The following is a 14,680-nucleotide window of genomic DNA, read 5'->3' on the forward strand; positions in this document are numbered from 1 at the left end:
GACTCTTGAGTCAACCTGTTCCAGTGTTCAACCATCACCACAGCAAAATCCCCCACCACTTGCTTTTAAATGTTTAACAAAACTTTCTTGTGTTTCAATCTGTGCCCATCACCCCCTGTCCTCTCACTGGGCACTGCGGAGAAGAGTCTGGCTCTCTTCTTACCCCCAGCATTAGCTACCTAATGCATACTGGTAATATCCTCCTGAGCCTCCTCTTCTTCAGGCTGAACAGTTCCAGCTCTCTCAGCTTCTCTTCATATGTCAGATACTGCAGACCCTTAATCACCATCATGGTCCTTCTCTGGATTCACTCCAGTATGTCAATGTTCTTCCTGGACTGGGGAGCCCAGAACTACAGACACAGCAATCCAGCTGTGTCTCACCAGTGCTGAGTGGAGGGGAGGGTTCAGCTGCCTTGACCTGCTGGTGAAGGTCTGCCTAATTCAACTGATGCCCAGCTATGGAGTCTGCATCCCTGGCTCTGAATTGTTTTTACAACAGCAGAAATCAGCATAAATTTGAGGGAGCATTTAGCTAAAGCTTGATGGTCACATCACCAAAGTATGACATCAGAAAGGCATATTAAATCCCAGGGATGAGCAAGGTGGAAATGGGAACCATGTGAGCTTTGAGTTAGAGAATGGGATGGTCATTAATTTGCTATGGGTCTTTGCATTGGATTGACAAGAAATTCCATGTAGTATTCCAAGAGCTCCTCCATACAGAAGTTTTGGGTTAAAAACACAGTACACTCACAAAGAACTATCTGCATTTCGCCAGTTCATTCAAAAATGCTCACCTAGCTTCAATCACTCTTTATTTCCCTTTAATTTCAGTTTGAGTAATGCAGCAAAAACATGTCCAATGTGAAGACATGTTATTTACTGGAACTTTGTTATCCTTTGTGATTCTGACAACAGATCACAACCAACTGCTTCTGTTTTGCAGTTTTCAGTACCATAGCAGTAGAAGGTTAAAATTTAATGCACTGACAAAGTCAAATCTCAATTATCTGGAATAACAGAGTGGAAAGAGCACATTAAAGTAAAAATGCAGATAAAACACCTTCAGATAAGCTGTATGAACAGTGAGGACATAAGAGAAAGAAGAAAGAAAACTCAGGGCAATGATCCCAGAAGAGGCACCTATGCAAACTCATCATCCCAGGATTCCATCCAGGCTTTAATGCTCTGACTCTTCAAACAAGCTCTGGATGTAGAGCACAGACATGCATGTAATGCAATTCTGGACTGGTTGGTTCAGCACTGCAGCCTAACTAGGCTGGATCTGCTCTTGTCCATTTGGCTCACTTCCTGATATGGTCCACAGCCTCCCAAATCCTGATCATCCACGTGCCAAGCTATATGCACACACCAAATTATACTCAGACTAGTTGTCTCCTTTCTCCAAGCAAAACCTGGAGTAGTTGATGGTATCCAGTACTCTAAGAGCTGGCTGATGGAGAGAATACAGACACACAACCCATAAACCCTCCCCAAATGCCTTTCAAATGCTGGTGCAATAAACCTACTGCTTTCAAATACTCCTCAAATGCCTCACAGCATTCCCCAGGACACGACACACACCTGTGGCTTCATGCTTCAATTCTGCAGATGGCATCATTGTCCTCCTGTTTCTTAGGCATTTTGAACTCAAAGGTACGTGAGGGGGATGACAACTACATCACAAGAGCCCCACAAGAGTCCAGAGAATTGCTGGGCCAGGTGCTGTGCAGCACAGATGCCAGCAGCCTGCTCCAAGTGCTAGCCCCGAGTAGCTCTAACAAGTGCCAGCTCACAGTCCAAGACTGTGGCACAGAGGAATAGTACAGACCTGCCCAATGGACACCCAGATGAAGATGAGATCCCACGCAGTTATTGGCAAAAGTAGCATTTGTTTTTTTTCTGCAGCTGGCACTTTTGTCCCAAGTCAGTATTGGGGACCTGCCCCTATTGCCCCTCCTGCCCCAAATCAGCCATTACAGTGCACACAGATGCCACCAAGGAGGAATGGGAATGTGGGTTCAAAGTCCATAGCGAGTGGATTTTACCCCCAGTAAATTCAAGAGTTTTGATTCTGATTCTCAGTCATTAAAATATTCCACAGGCACCAGGAATAACCTTTACACTTCAACCACATTCAGGGTGATGGAGTAATGAGTTCCCTATCTTTTCTATGTGGATGTAGCAGTCTTCTCTTCCGGAGTTAAATCTCTGTGAAGCACAGTTCAGTACCATTAAAGCACCGCTCAGCTCAGTCCAGAGTTATCGGCACTGCAGCAGATTGATGGTTCTCCTATACATACTAAGTAATCTGGGCTGGAACCTGCCACAGAAAAGCCAGATCCCATTTTCATTTGCATCTAAGACATGTATCTGTGGCCTTTGACTAAAGGTTTGTCACTCCAGCTGAAAGTTTGACAAAGGTCAGACTATACAACTTTCTACTTTAAATTCTAATGACAGATGAGAGATACATATCTTAGCATAAATATTTATATATAAACATACTTTATATATGCATGTATACACACACCCTCAATCTTAAAATATCTCAGCATATGTGTAAGTGTAACAAATCCTGCCACGGAGTCACAAGTGAATGGAGTAGCATGCTGTGAGTCTGCCCTGACCTAAGATGTGAATTTGAATAGAAAAAGAAAATTATTTGAGATAATGGGGGCTTGCAATTTTAGCAGTGTTCCTTCAGCACTAAAAGAAGCAAAGTTAAGCCTAATTGGCAATGTAAGCTCCAAGAAGTCTCGAGATTGAGAAAACGGTAAACAAAAGCTAATCTACCGAATTTAGCAGGAGGCACATCACTGCAGAAAAGCTGAAAAGACTAGAATGATTTCCACCATTCTATTGCATTAATGATTATTTCACCAGAGATTTTAATATTCATCTGCTGCCTCCCCCTGCACCCAACTAAGGGCAGGCTTGTTGCACTCCCTGTGTGTGCCTGCTTTCTGCTTTGCTCAGACACTTCCACATTCAGAGAGAACAAATCTGAGAAACTGTGCATGGCCCACATACTGACACCACAGCAGCAACCTTCAGTGTCTTCAGAGTCGCAGGAAGGACAAAAGTGGTTCCACTTAACACCTTTGTGTCCTGTATATAGGTGGTCTCATGCAGCACTGTGTCAAAACCAGTGCAAAAACGTGTCTGAAGGGCAGCCTCAAAGGACCCAACAGTTTTAACATCATGGAAACCTTGCTTTTACAGCCTGTTCACACAGACAGGGCTAGTCTGATCTTTACTTACCCCTTCTGAAGGAGGGGTAGAAGTCAAACTGCAAAAAATTAGCCCATCAGACAAGTTCCCTCATGCTTTCAACCCTGGGGGCTGCATACCCATTGCACACAGTGCGTCTGCTTTAAACTGTCCTTAAAAATGACCAAGAATTTAAATGCCTTAAAAAGATGCAGCTAAAAACCAAAAGGGAAATAAATCTCTCTTCCAGAGAAAGTCACCGACCAAGTAAAGAGAACTCAAGAGACACTGAACTGCTAAATCTTACCATTTCGTGTGCAATCATTGGATTTTAAAATTACAATTTGCTCTTAACCAGCTGAGGTCCATGAATCAGAAATTCCTGGCACATGGGCAATTTTTAGTCAATAGGTGGTGGGAACTGGAGCTGAGAAGGGATTACATCCTCTTCCTTTTTCTTTTACAACCTTCCAGAAATCTTTCCTCTGAATTTCACTCCTCCTTTCTCCCACATCCCTTCATGGGAGCCCCAAAGCATTCAGGTTTAATTCTCTAACAGAAAAGCAAAATAAGGGGTTGCCTGATTAAACATTAAGAACCTTTTTCTCTCTTTATGGAAAATACCTTCAGTTTAATGGGAATAAGTTAGTAACTGTTTATCTGAAGGTTATCCATTAATTGCTGGCCATGTGACAGGGAAGAAAGTTTTTAGCATCTGGGGGGCTGAGTTGGGGTGCTATAAAGGCAAGTTAATACTATCTAATATTAAATGACTGGATTCTCTTCCACCTTTGATAAACTCCTCAGAAATTAAGAACTTGTGCCTAGTCTGCCTGTCTTTGGGACAGCACAGGAAAACAGAAAAGGTCCCTCCAATTCATCTTATTTATAAAAAGCTTGACTCAAAACTTCTCTAGAAATATTCTCAGGAGTTTAAAAAAGAAAGTGTGTACATGATGCACACAAAACAATTTAGGAGAAGGGAGCTATGCCCATAGTCCCAGTGGAGACTTACATGTAGATTTATTACAGAAAATAATTTATTCCACCAAAATTTGTTCTCCTACACTACTGCATTGATTTCACTACTGAAGTGCTACACTAATGAGTCAGGCTCTTCATGTCCATTGTGCTACTATAAAGGAACACATTTTGTTACATGGACCATAAAATGCAGCAGAGGAAAATAAATCTGTTTTGTTGTTGTGCTGCTGCCTGCTTTGGTGTCTGCATTAATGCAGTAACTCTTTAAATAACCACTATAAACTGTTCTGTTTCCATTTATAAAGACACAAATGAGGGTGACAATGATGCTTCCATACACTTATATTCAAGATCAGGTCTTTATCCTTAAAATCTGGGGACAGTGAGGGAATTAATTCAAAATTTCCTGAACTCTAGGGCTTATAAAACCCACCCATGCAGAGAGGTTTTTACTCACATGGCGCATAGAACATGACAAGGGTGTGCTTCTTCTTCTTCAAGGACTCCCTGAAGTCTTCTCCAGCAAGGTGGACAACACTGGTCTGTTTCTCTTCCCACGCAGGCTCAGGTGGAGGTGGCGCTTCAGGACTGGAAAAGAAAGACAGTGAGATTGGTTTGAAAACATTTCTGGAAGCAGGCAAAGCATTGTCCTGGTCATAACTACCATGAGGGAAACGAGGTCAAAAAATCCTTCAGGGTGCCTGTGCAGCAGAAAAACATACTCAGTATTTTCAATATCAGGTAACAGCAAAAAAAGATGTAAGTTAATTTCTGGAACTAAATAAAAATAAAATTTCAGTGACTGTACTCAGGTATGAGAGCAGAAATGCAGAATAAAGATTTCCGACATTGCATCCAACATCTGGGTGGAAAAAACATCGCTCCTGTATCACTGTGTCATCCATAGGTATAAACTGAGAACAGCAAGCAGGTGGAATCAAAAGGCAACTGATATAGAACAGCATCTTCCATTCAAACATCCTTTTTGTGCTCTTTATCACTATCATGCAAACTTCTATAAAGAATTTTCTGACCTTCTCTTCAATTCAGATATTAAAGCCGGGATGTAATAATCAGCATCGTTCCTCTTGGAGGACTGGGGGTGACTGAACTGGAATATTTTACCTTGATAAAGAGAATGTCAGGTTTCAATTATGACTGCACATACAGGCTAGATCAGAGCCATCCTGCACACCTAGAGCGCCTCAAACAAAACTTCTGCTATTCACCAGCTCACAGACTTCTCTGAGACTCATTAAAATCTCTCCTGCTGTATCTTAAATAGTGATTACTTACATAAAATCATCAGAATGGTGCCACGGTATAAAGACCTTCATATGTCGCCTTGGTAATAAATTAGCTTTTCAGACTTTCCTGTCAGTTTGAATGACACCATTTTAAGTTGTATCAGGTACATAAAAACCAAATGGAGAAAAACTCCATTTTTAAAGTCCTACTCAAGGTCACTTGGTGGACATCCATCCTATCTCCATCGATACTGATTTGCCAGTTAGAGAAAGAATAAGGACAGGTGGTCACACCCTAACACAGTCAGTGTGAGATATCATTGATTACAGTTACAGAGGTGTGACTTATTCTCACACAAACTTTTCCATGCTGACCTGAAATATGCTACTCAGAGGAACTAGAGCCAAAACTCCCATTGGAACAGGTTTGCGTGAGCTGTACTTTTATCTCCAGCCTGGACCCCCAGATGCATCTCTATCTCCACCAGCTTTGGTGCAACCTGGTCAGAAAACAAGGATGTTACTCTATTGCGTTTCCAGATGGGAGAACATCCAGGAGTCAAGAGCAGGAGACAAGTTGTCTGAGTTTCACCTGAGGCTGCAGACAGAAGTCTTCCAGAGGAACAGCAGGATCCAGAAGTGATCAATACCCCTTCCCTCTTCCTTATTGCTTATTCACCTGCCAGTAGGTGCAGGCAGTGTCAGCCTGACTGTGTAACTCCATACAAATTACAGACTGTTCAAAACACTTGAGCAAACTGGTGAAACAAGGACAGTGACTTGACTTCCAATATGCATACAGCAGCCTGAAGTCTCCTTGTGCAACAAGGGCAAGGGAGTACCACGCCTAAATGTAAGACACAGATAAAGCTTCTCAACATGCTACAAAGATCCTGCCAGACCATATCTATTATGTGATTTGAAGCAGTCAGAGATGTAATATAAAAAGAATAAAAAGCCAAACCAAAAAACTCCACGCAACTCCCTCCCCCACCAAGTAAGAGGAGGGAAATTAATAATTCATTCCTCATGCCAACTGCATGTAACAGTTAAATGATTAAAAAACTTCACCAACTTCTAGCAGGTTTTTTTGCCCCTGAATAATGCAGAAAAGACACTAGGCTTACAATATCTAAAGAAAATGCATATTTTATATATATATACATGCATACTTTTACATATATGCATATATAATGCATACTTAAAGAGAGAATTGTACCAGCAATTTACTTTAAAATGAAGTTACTGTCATCACTTTCACATCAAACTTAATTCTCCATATTTCAGCACACAACCCAAGAAGTGACCAGCACTAAAAGGTGCTGGTTTTTTTGGTCTCACTGGCTTTCCCTCAGCTCCACATAGATGGAATTCTAGGCATTGGCTCTCAAATGCTGGAAAGAGAAAAGTACTATTGCAGAAATTCAGTTACAGTGAAATCTGCAGCTTTTTATAAAGAGGAAACAACAAATGTTCTGTTTATTTTTCAGAGCCATTGCTATCCCCTCTCCAGTGAGAGGCTTAAGGTATATTTGAAAAATATTTATTTGGGGAAAGAAATACCAGGAGAACTATGAAAAACCCTGCAGCAAATAAAGGATTTGGTGTATTGGAGACCATAATTAACATCCATGTTTCTGTGGGTGTGAATACTGGAATTCAGTTTAGTTTTGTTAGCAAGGGATTTAGGCAGTGGATGAAGCCAGGCTTAGTTCCTCATCAAGGAGCCACGAACCAGGAACCCAAACGCTATCTCAAAACCATCAAAACTTACTTTTGCAGCCAGTCAATGATCTTCTTCTTTGTTCTGAGGTGTGGCAGAGTGTATTTCTCCTCTCCATCCTTAAAATACTTCAAAGTAGGGAACCCTGAGATGTGGTATCTTTCTGCCAGTGCCTTGTTGGTGGTAGCATCAACTGCTGCAAGGACACCGGGACTCTGCAACAGAGATCACGAACGGTGAATCCCAGCCACAAGCACACCCTCCCTCTGGCAGGACACGGTGGGATTGGGGGCCAGCACTCATGATTTAGGTGCCTTTGCTGTCTCAGGGACTCAGCACAGACAGACAAGAAGACACAGAGGCCTGATGCAAAACCAGAAAGGTAACCTGTTCCCCTACCATTTCTGACAGGATTCTCAGGATGCTTAAGGGCTGTTCTCAGAAATGGCATTTCCTCCCACAAATCCAAATTTCTCCCAGAAGAAACAAGCACTGTTAAAAACAAGTTTACTTCAAGGCAAATGCACCTTTTTCTAACTTGTGGGCATCTTTGCATGGATCACCTTTAGAGCCACAGGAGAGCAGGCACTTGTAGAGTGTGATTCATTGGACCTTTGTTCTTCACATCTCCTTCTTCTCCGACAACTACAACGGGACACTAGATGTCTCCACTGAAGATGCTTAAACTGGGGGAGATTAATTCTACTTCTCCTGTTGCATGGCATAGACAGCATGAGACTGAATCAATAACACTAATACTTGTATTATTGGATCTCTCTTTGCCAGCAATGCTGATGGAACACTTAAGATGAGGCTAATGGAGGGATGCAACCACAAAAATGGGGCATCTGAAAGAAGGATCAGCCCTTTCTGGTTTTTAACAAATCTAATTCATAAATAAAAGCCTATGTTTCTTCACATTCAATGCCTTCAAGTAAGGGGAAAAAAATCCATTTTTGGATTTGATCATATTATGTATAAGGCCTAGAGTAGAATACGTAAACATTTTTCGATTTTGTTTTCGTTCAAGACAGAATGTTCTTTCTCAGACTTTGGCAGGGTTCATGCATTAGCGATGAGACTGTACTTTGGAAGCACATTTTGAAAGGTCCTGTGGGAGGATGAGAACAGCTGAATTTGTTGTAGGGAGAAAAGTCACTTTTATTGCTCCAGTTATTTATTACTGATTATTTGAAGGATATAATAAAGGAAATTAGCTTACATCACTGGCTACATGAAGAAACTCTGCAGCCTTCTCATATTCTGGCTTCATTTTCTTACAGTGTCCACACCCTGCCAAAAAAAGAAAAACCAATTAAGTTGTATACACCATGGTTATTCATTGACCCATCTAGCCATTATCAAAATCCAAAACCATGTGGTAGAGATTTACTAGAATTCTGCATGCATTTTATTCAGTTTATTTGTAAGGCCTTAGTATGATTTAGGATCTTTTCCAAAATGACCACAATAGTTTAAACAAAGAATTTAGTATTTTAAAAATAGTAATAATAAACCCCCTAATTTCACATCCACACCTCTTTTCTTACAGAAAGTACTATAAACATTTGTCAACCCTATTGCTTCTGGCATGCTCTTGGGCAAGGCACAATCTCACCCATTTCAGTTTCCAAATCTTTATCTGCTTTAAAAAGAAATAACACAGCTCCTCATGTGACTTTGTGACTTTCAGTGGAGGCTTACACTAGCACAGCTTAATAGAGTAATGTAATTTGAATTTAACTGCACTGATAATAAGCCCTGTTTTACTGTGGTGCAGCATGCCCCTCTAGCAAGGATTTGCACTGATTTAATCACATCAGTGTAATTACACCACCACATATGTTCCCAACATAAGCAGGGTCTGTAAAACCGAGATAATGGTGCTTTCTTGCTTGTGCGAAGTTCTCCAGAGATCTGCCATTACTTCACTGCTAAGTGCTGACATCACAATAAACCAAAATGAATGTATGAAAAGCAGACTTAAAAATAAATTATATGGGTGTAAATTAAACTGCTTTCAGCTGCTGCAGTTGCTTCCAGGCAGGCTGAACTTTTGGGACCAGGTGAGGTTCCTACTGAGCTGCGAAGCTCCACTTCAGCACCTCCAGCTCGCCACTGGGCCTTGGTGACAGCCCCTTCCTCTGCCCTGGGGGCCAAGGGAGCAGCTCCCACACGAGTGGTGAGAGGGACACCCAGGCAGGGTGAGGGCTGGCTGCTCCTGCAGCCAGAGATGCAGTGAGCTGTAACGAGGCGCCTGGCACAGCCCCGGCGCCGCACTCGCCTGCCCAGCGCGCCGTAATCCCAATGCAATGCCTCGCTGCACTTCTCCCTCTTGTTTGCAGCAGCAGCCAACTTGCTCTCCTTAGCTGTTATTGTTGGAACGGGCACTTGAAAGCCCAGACTTTGCTGAGCTTTTGGAAGTTGTATCAGAAGATAAGGCTAGAAAAGCGTTTCAATGCACCTCCAGCAAAAGCCGTCTCCGAGGTGTGGGGTAACAGGGCTGGGGCTATTTTTACACCACTGTTTAAAAGAAAATAAACCAAGGACTCTGAATCTCAGTGCTGCTTTGTTTCCCCCTAATGAGATGACTGCTGAAGCCAGCAGATGCAAAGCTGAGCCTGAACTCAACCAGACAACCATGTTTTATATAGCTCAAATCAAAGAGTGTTCCACAGCCAAGAAGCAACAGGACATCCAGGTGTAACTTCACCAGAGCAAACACTGACCTTGGCAGAGCACCAAACGCCACACCATGAAACACTTTTGGAGCATGTTTATAGAACAGGGTGTACATGTTTGAATAAAAACTGCAAATCCCACCTGAGAACTACAGTAAACACCAAGCAGTTGATCCCAAACCAAACTCCAGCTCAAAGCCCAGCTACAGTCCATGCTGCTTAGACATCTGCATGGCGACCACAGCATTAAAGAGCCTCATGTAATTCTTTTAAGCAAAAAACAATAATGTGGTAGGAGCAGAAGAACCAGGGGATCTAAGCTGAAGGAGAAAGCTTTGCTTTAGTTTTACACAGTGGTGTGAGCACGTGCCACCACAATGGGAATCTGACGGGACAACTTCAGAGGTGAATTCAGGAAGAAGCTGGAAAAGGCTGAGGAAAAGTTACTGTCTCAGCACGACTTGTCTTAGTTCTAAGAGCACAAAAGAGCCTGGCAAAATGATTTATTTGCCACCCACAGAAAACTTGCAGGCATATGGCTTTGTGTAAGGGGCTGACAGATTCCTTTTGACACCTGCCCAAGTTGATTTATTTCTCCTTTTAGGAACAGGGAACTTTATTTTGTGCTCTTCCTCACTTTTACACAAAGGGCATCTAGAGTCCCAGCTCAGATACCCGAGAACCAATTTGAATTTAGCTTGCTCAAATTTGTAGAAACAATATCCTTCTGCCAGGTTAACTTCACCTTGGTGGGCTCTACAGTGTGTCCTTCAGCCACAGCAAGGTTCATAATGTGCTCTAGCTATGGTATCCACACAATAAACACTATATTCCACAACAATTAATTAGATCTGATCAACCAAAGGCATTAAATAACCAGAGTTTTCACAAAACTATGCAGAGGGGGAAAAAAAAAACCAAAATAACTCAGGCATACTTTGCCAAGGAAATAAAAACAATTTCCAAAGCATCTGAAATTCATATAAGTAGTATTTTGGATAAAGATATCCAGACTATGAAATGTCAGTGTTCTGGGTTCTTTCATGAACATCACACACACACAGCACAACTGACTGCCACAAAGCTAACTCTCTCATGCTTAAAATAAAGGGAAAGCAGCATCAGGACTTTAAAAGGAACTTAAATGCAAACCAAAGTTTAATGCTTGTTCTACACCTGACAGAGGACAGCATGATTGGAAAAACAGGCACCACATTAAACTGAATCTGAGAGAGGGACAACAAATCTTAAGAGCTTCTCCCACCATAAACAATGCTTCTCTGGCTATCTTTATGAGAATTCTGCTATTGTGTGCTGCAGCCTGCTTCCACATACCACTGCAGAAAAGGGAAGATACAAATCAGAAGTCAGACTACAAATTTCAAATCAATTAGTCTCTCCTACGATTATTTATCCTATCTTTGAATAATCCTGTGAGGATTGACATTAAATTTTCGAGGCCAAAGAAAAAGTTATTTAAATGAATTCCAAGGTCACTGCCCCTCTTTTGATTCCTGCATTAGGTTGTTCAGCAGCAGCTGCATCCCTCTCTGCTAAACTCCTCTAGTTTTAGAGTTTTCTGTTCATGAAATGAATGAGAAAACAACAACAACCCTCCAGGCTCTTGGCCCAGATGCTCCTATGTGCTGCTGAACAGTGAAGGAAGCCCACAGGTCTGCACTGGTCACCTGTGATAGATGTGTTTTTAGCAGATGTGCTGTCGTATTAAGTGTATATTGACATTAAAACTAAAAGACTGAGCAAGCAAAACAACTCGTTCAAGCCCAGGTGAGAAGAGAAAGGTTGCAGTCAATACAAGAATGCCCCAAGTCTGCTGCTCCAAGCATCCTCGGAGCCTCTGGAAGTCATGGCTGGTGGGAACACCCAAGGGGCTTGTAGGTGTTTATCCAAGAGGACTCCCACAGCCTCAGCATTTTGTCACAGAAAACAACAGGCTGCCCTGGAGGTGTAAGTCAGAGTGACTCTCCATCCAGCAGTAGAAACCAGTCAGATTCAGTGTCTGGCTCTACTGAACAGTTCTGGACAACTCCTCTCCACACATCATCTTGCTCCTCTTGCACAAAAGGACCTCAGGCTGCAAGGGTCAAGGCTCAAACAGAAAAGAGTCCATGGATTTAAAGGAGGAGTGTTGTAAGACAGTAAAAAGAAGTCAAAGCTTAAAACAATCAGGTTCCCACATTTGGTAACCATTTTTAAAGCAGATACCTAAATGAAGTGAGAATGCTGCTTTCCCAGTTTATTTATAATAAATCTTCCCATTTGCACTGAACAACCAGGCAGATAAACAGCTCCTTCCTTCAGTGCAGTCACTGTCACATAGCTGAGCTCAACTGTACCCCTAGACAGTCCCACATCCCTTGGTGCAGACAAGTCACTTCCCAATGCCACCACAGGGCACAGGACAACACTCGCTCAGTGAAAGGGTGAGAGGCACATGGACAAAGGAAAGGCTAACAAATGTACCAAGCAACCCTTTTTCCATGGAAGTATCTGTATTTGTTTACAGCAGCCTGTTTGGCACCATGGCAAGGACTCACAACATACAGTTGCTCCAAATGTTTTCAGAAGTGAACTAATCCAAGTACTTTTACTGTTAAAATCAAGTTTTACCTACAGAAGACAACCAGAAAAACAGTCAAGCAGTTCCAGCTAAGCTTCTGCATGTGCTGTCAGAGTGCTGTCCCAAGAATATAAATCTCTGTTTCTCTCTGTCATTCACTGTTTGCTTCTTTCAGGTTATTAGGACTGTATAAATAAACACCACGCTTTTGGTCATGTCCTCTCATTTCAAAACAACATTGTTTGAGGATCTGAAGTGCACGAGACAAGCAAGAGATAAAAGAACATCCAGGCAGTTGTGAAGAAGCAATTTCTGACATGAAGAACCCTACAGGTAACTAAATTGCAAATAAAGATTTTAAAGAATCATTACATTCCTGTCATCAACAGACCTCCTGAATACTGTTATCATGTACCAGCTCTTTATCATATCATACCAGCTCTACATCCCTCTATAGCTGCATACCAAAAATATCTCCACTAGCTTGATGAGAAAACAAATTTGAAGCACAAAGCATGTCCTGCTTTCAGCAAACGGGCCACTGACAGTTCAGACTACACTCACAGAAGATTTACAGGCAAATTCAAGAATGAAAAAAAATCTCGAAAAATTCAGATGCACCTTTGCTCTCTAAACATTTAACACCTGGGATCTCACCTTTGCTTTCTCCATTCTTAATCCCAGAGGAGCAGTGATATCTCAACACAGCAGAACAGTCAGTTCTTATGTGTGCCCCTCTGTTAACTTTGAACATACACCTGTATGTAAAAAAACAAGTGATGGGAGAATGTACATGGAAAGGGGGGAAAACAAACCTTTCAGCCAGGACAAGGAAACACACAAATCCCAGCTCTCTTCTCACCCATGCAAGAACACAAATATGTTCTCTTCTGCCATGGAAGTCTTTAACATGCAAAGACTTCTTATGCATCATGTAAAAAAGCAGCTCTCAGGTTTGACAAGAGGCAGTTTACAGTTCCTTCACCAGTGTAGGAGAGCATAAACTGCAACAGCTGCAGATTCCCTTGCATAATTTAGCCATCTGCATTGCAGACATCTGATGGAAAATCATCCCCAAATTTGGCAGGGAGGGAGGATGACAAAAGCAGCTGTTTCTCACCTTAGAGCACAGGTACGAATTTGGAACTGTGTTGGTTGCATGTTCCCTTAATACTCAAAATGGTCAGAGCCATCAGGCCATGCCCAGATCTCCATGTTTCTACTTAAAAAATAATTTAAATAATTAAAACAAATCACCTTATGAACGATCAGGAGCTGATGGAATTTTGTGCACCCTTTTCCCTCTGGGTACTTACTCCCACCAAACCTCCTCAGCAGCAGCTCTTCCCACCCAGGTAAAATTCCAGATACTTAAAGACAACCATGTTTTAAGAATTGATGCTTTCTTACAAGATTAAGAGGAACATCTTCAACACCTTTAACATAATATTGAATTCAAATTTTCATCAGCTAGAAAATGTCCACACATGCACAAATTCAGACCTCCCCTCCACCTCACCACTTTACTTTTAAAGGTAGGTTTGATTTGACCAGGCATTACATTGCTTAGGGATCAGTGACAAGCAAACAGCTTTACGGCTTTAAAAAAGACAAAGCCTGTGAAAGGTCAGCCTGGGAAAGACTCTGGGGAACAGAAACACAGAATTAGAAGGAAAACACTTAAGCAGTTCGGATTATTGCAGTCATGCCACATTTATGCAGTCGCAGCCTAACGCCTCAGCTGCGTGGGCTGCTCAGTTCATCCCAGTGACAGGAGAGCAGCACAGCGTCTTGTCCACACCATTATCACCATCTCACTGCCATTACCACAGTCTCAAAGTGCAGTCAATCTGTGCATGCAATGAGCTGTGCAAATCCAGTCCCAGCACAGGCACACAGAATAAAAGACCCTGCCTGTTTCCAGCAGCTCTTCAGTGTGAGGTTTGGGCACAAAATGATTACAAACTGGTCATCCCCTTCTCCTATCCCTATGATTTACTGAGGGGGTAGTGACCCCCCCCCCCAAACACCACCCCATCTTTTCTATGCTGGCATAACTGTTTCCCTCCCAGCACTACTGAAACTGCTCAGCAGAAGAGTCATAACAGCTTTAGACAGTTACAGTAGGAGTTAAAACTATTTACTTTAAAAAAGACAGTCAAATCACTGCATTACATAAATCAGATCAAACTGAGAAGAGCGCTTAACAAAAAGTATCCTCCAGGAACCCTGTCTGCATCCATGCCATG

The 14,680-nt window shown here is 42.1% G+C and overlaps 1 protein-coding gene across 1 annotated transcript in view; it reads right to left on the minus strand.

The window, feature by feature from the left end:
* Positions 1-14,680, minus strand: part of PDIA5 (protein disulfide isomerase family A member 5) — a 101,110-nt gene that overhangs the window by 26,510 nt on the left and 59,920 nt on the right. The window contains exons 12-14 of the mRNA XM_071562321.1: positions 8,392-8,462; positions 7,221-7,384; positions 4,657-4,787 (exon numbers count right to left, since the gene is read on the minus strand). Coding sequence (XP_071418422.1) covers positions 4,657-4,787; positions 7,221-7,384; positions 8,392-8,462 — 366 coding nt within the window. The remainder of the gene's footprint in view (positions 1-4,656; positions 4,788-7,220; positions 7,385-8,391; positions 8,463-14,680) is intronic.

This window comes from Pithys albifrons, chromosome 8, assembly GCF_047495875.1.
Source record: "Pithys albifrons albifrons isolate INPA30051 chromosome 8, PitAlb_v1, whole genome shotgun sequence".
Classification (NCBI taxonomy): Eukaryota; Metazoa; Chordata; class Aves; order Passeriformes; family Thamnophilidae; genus Pithys; species Pithys albifrons.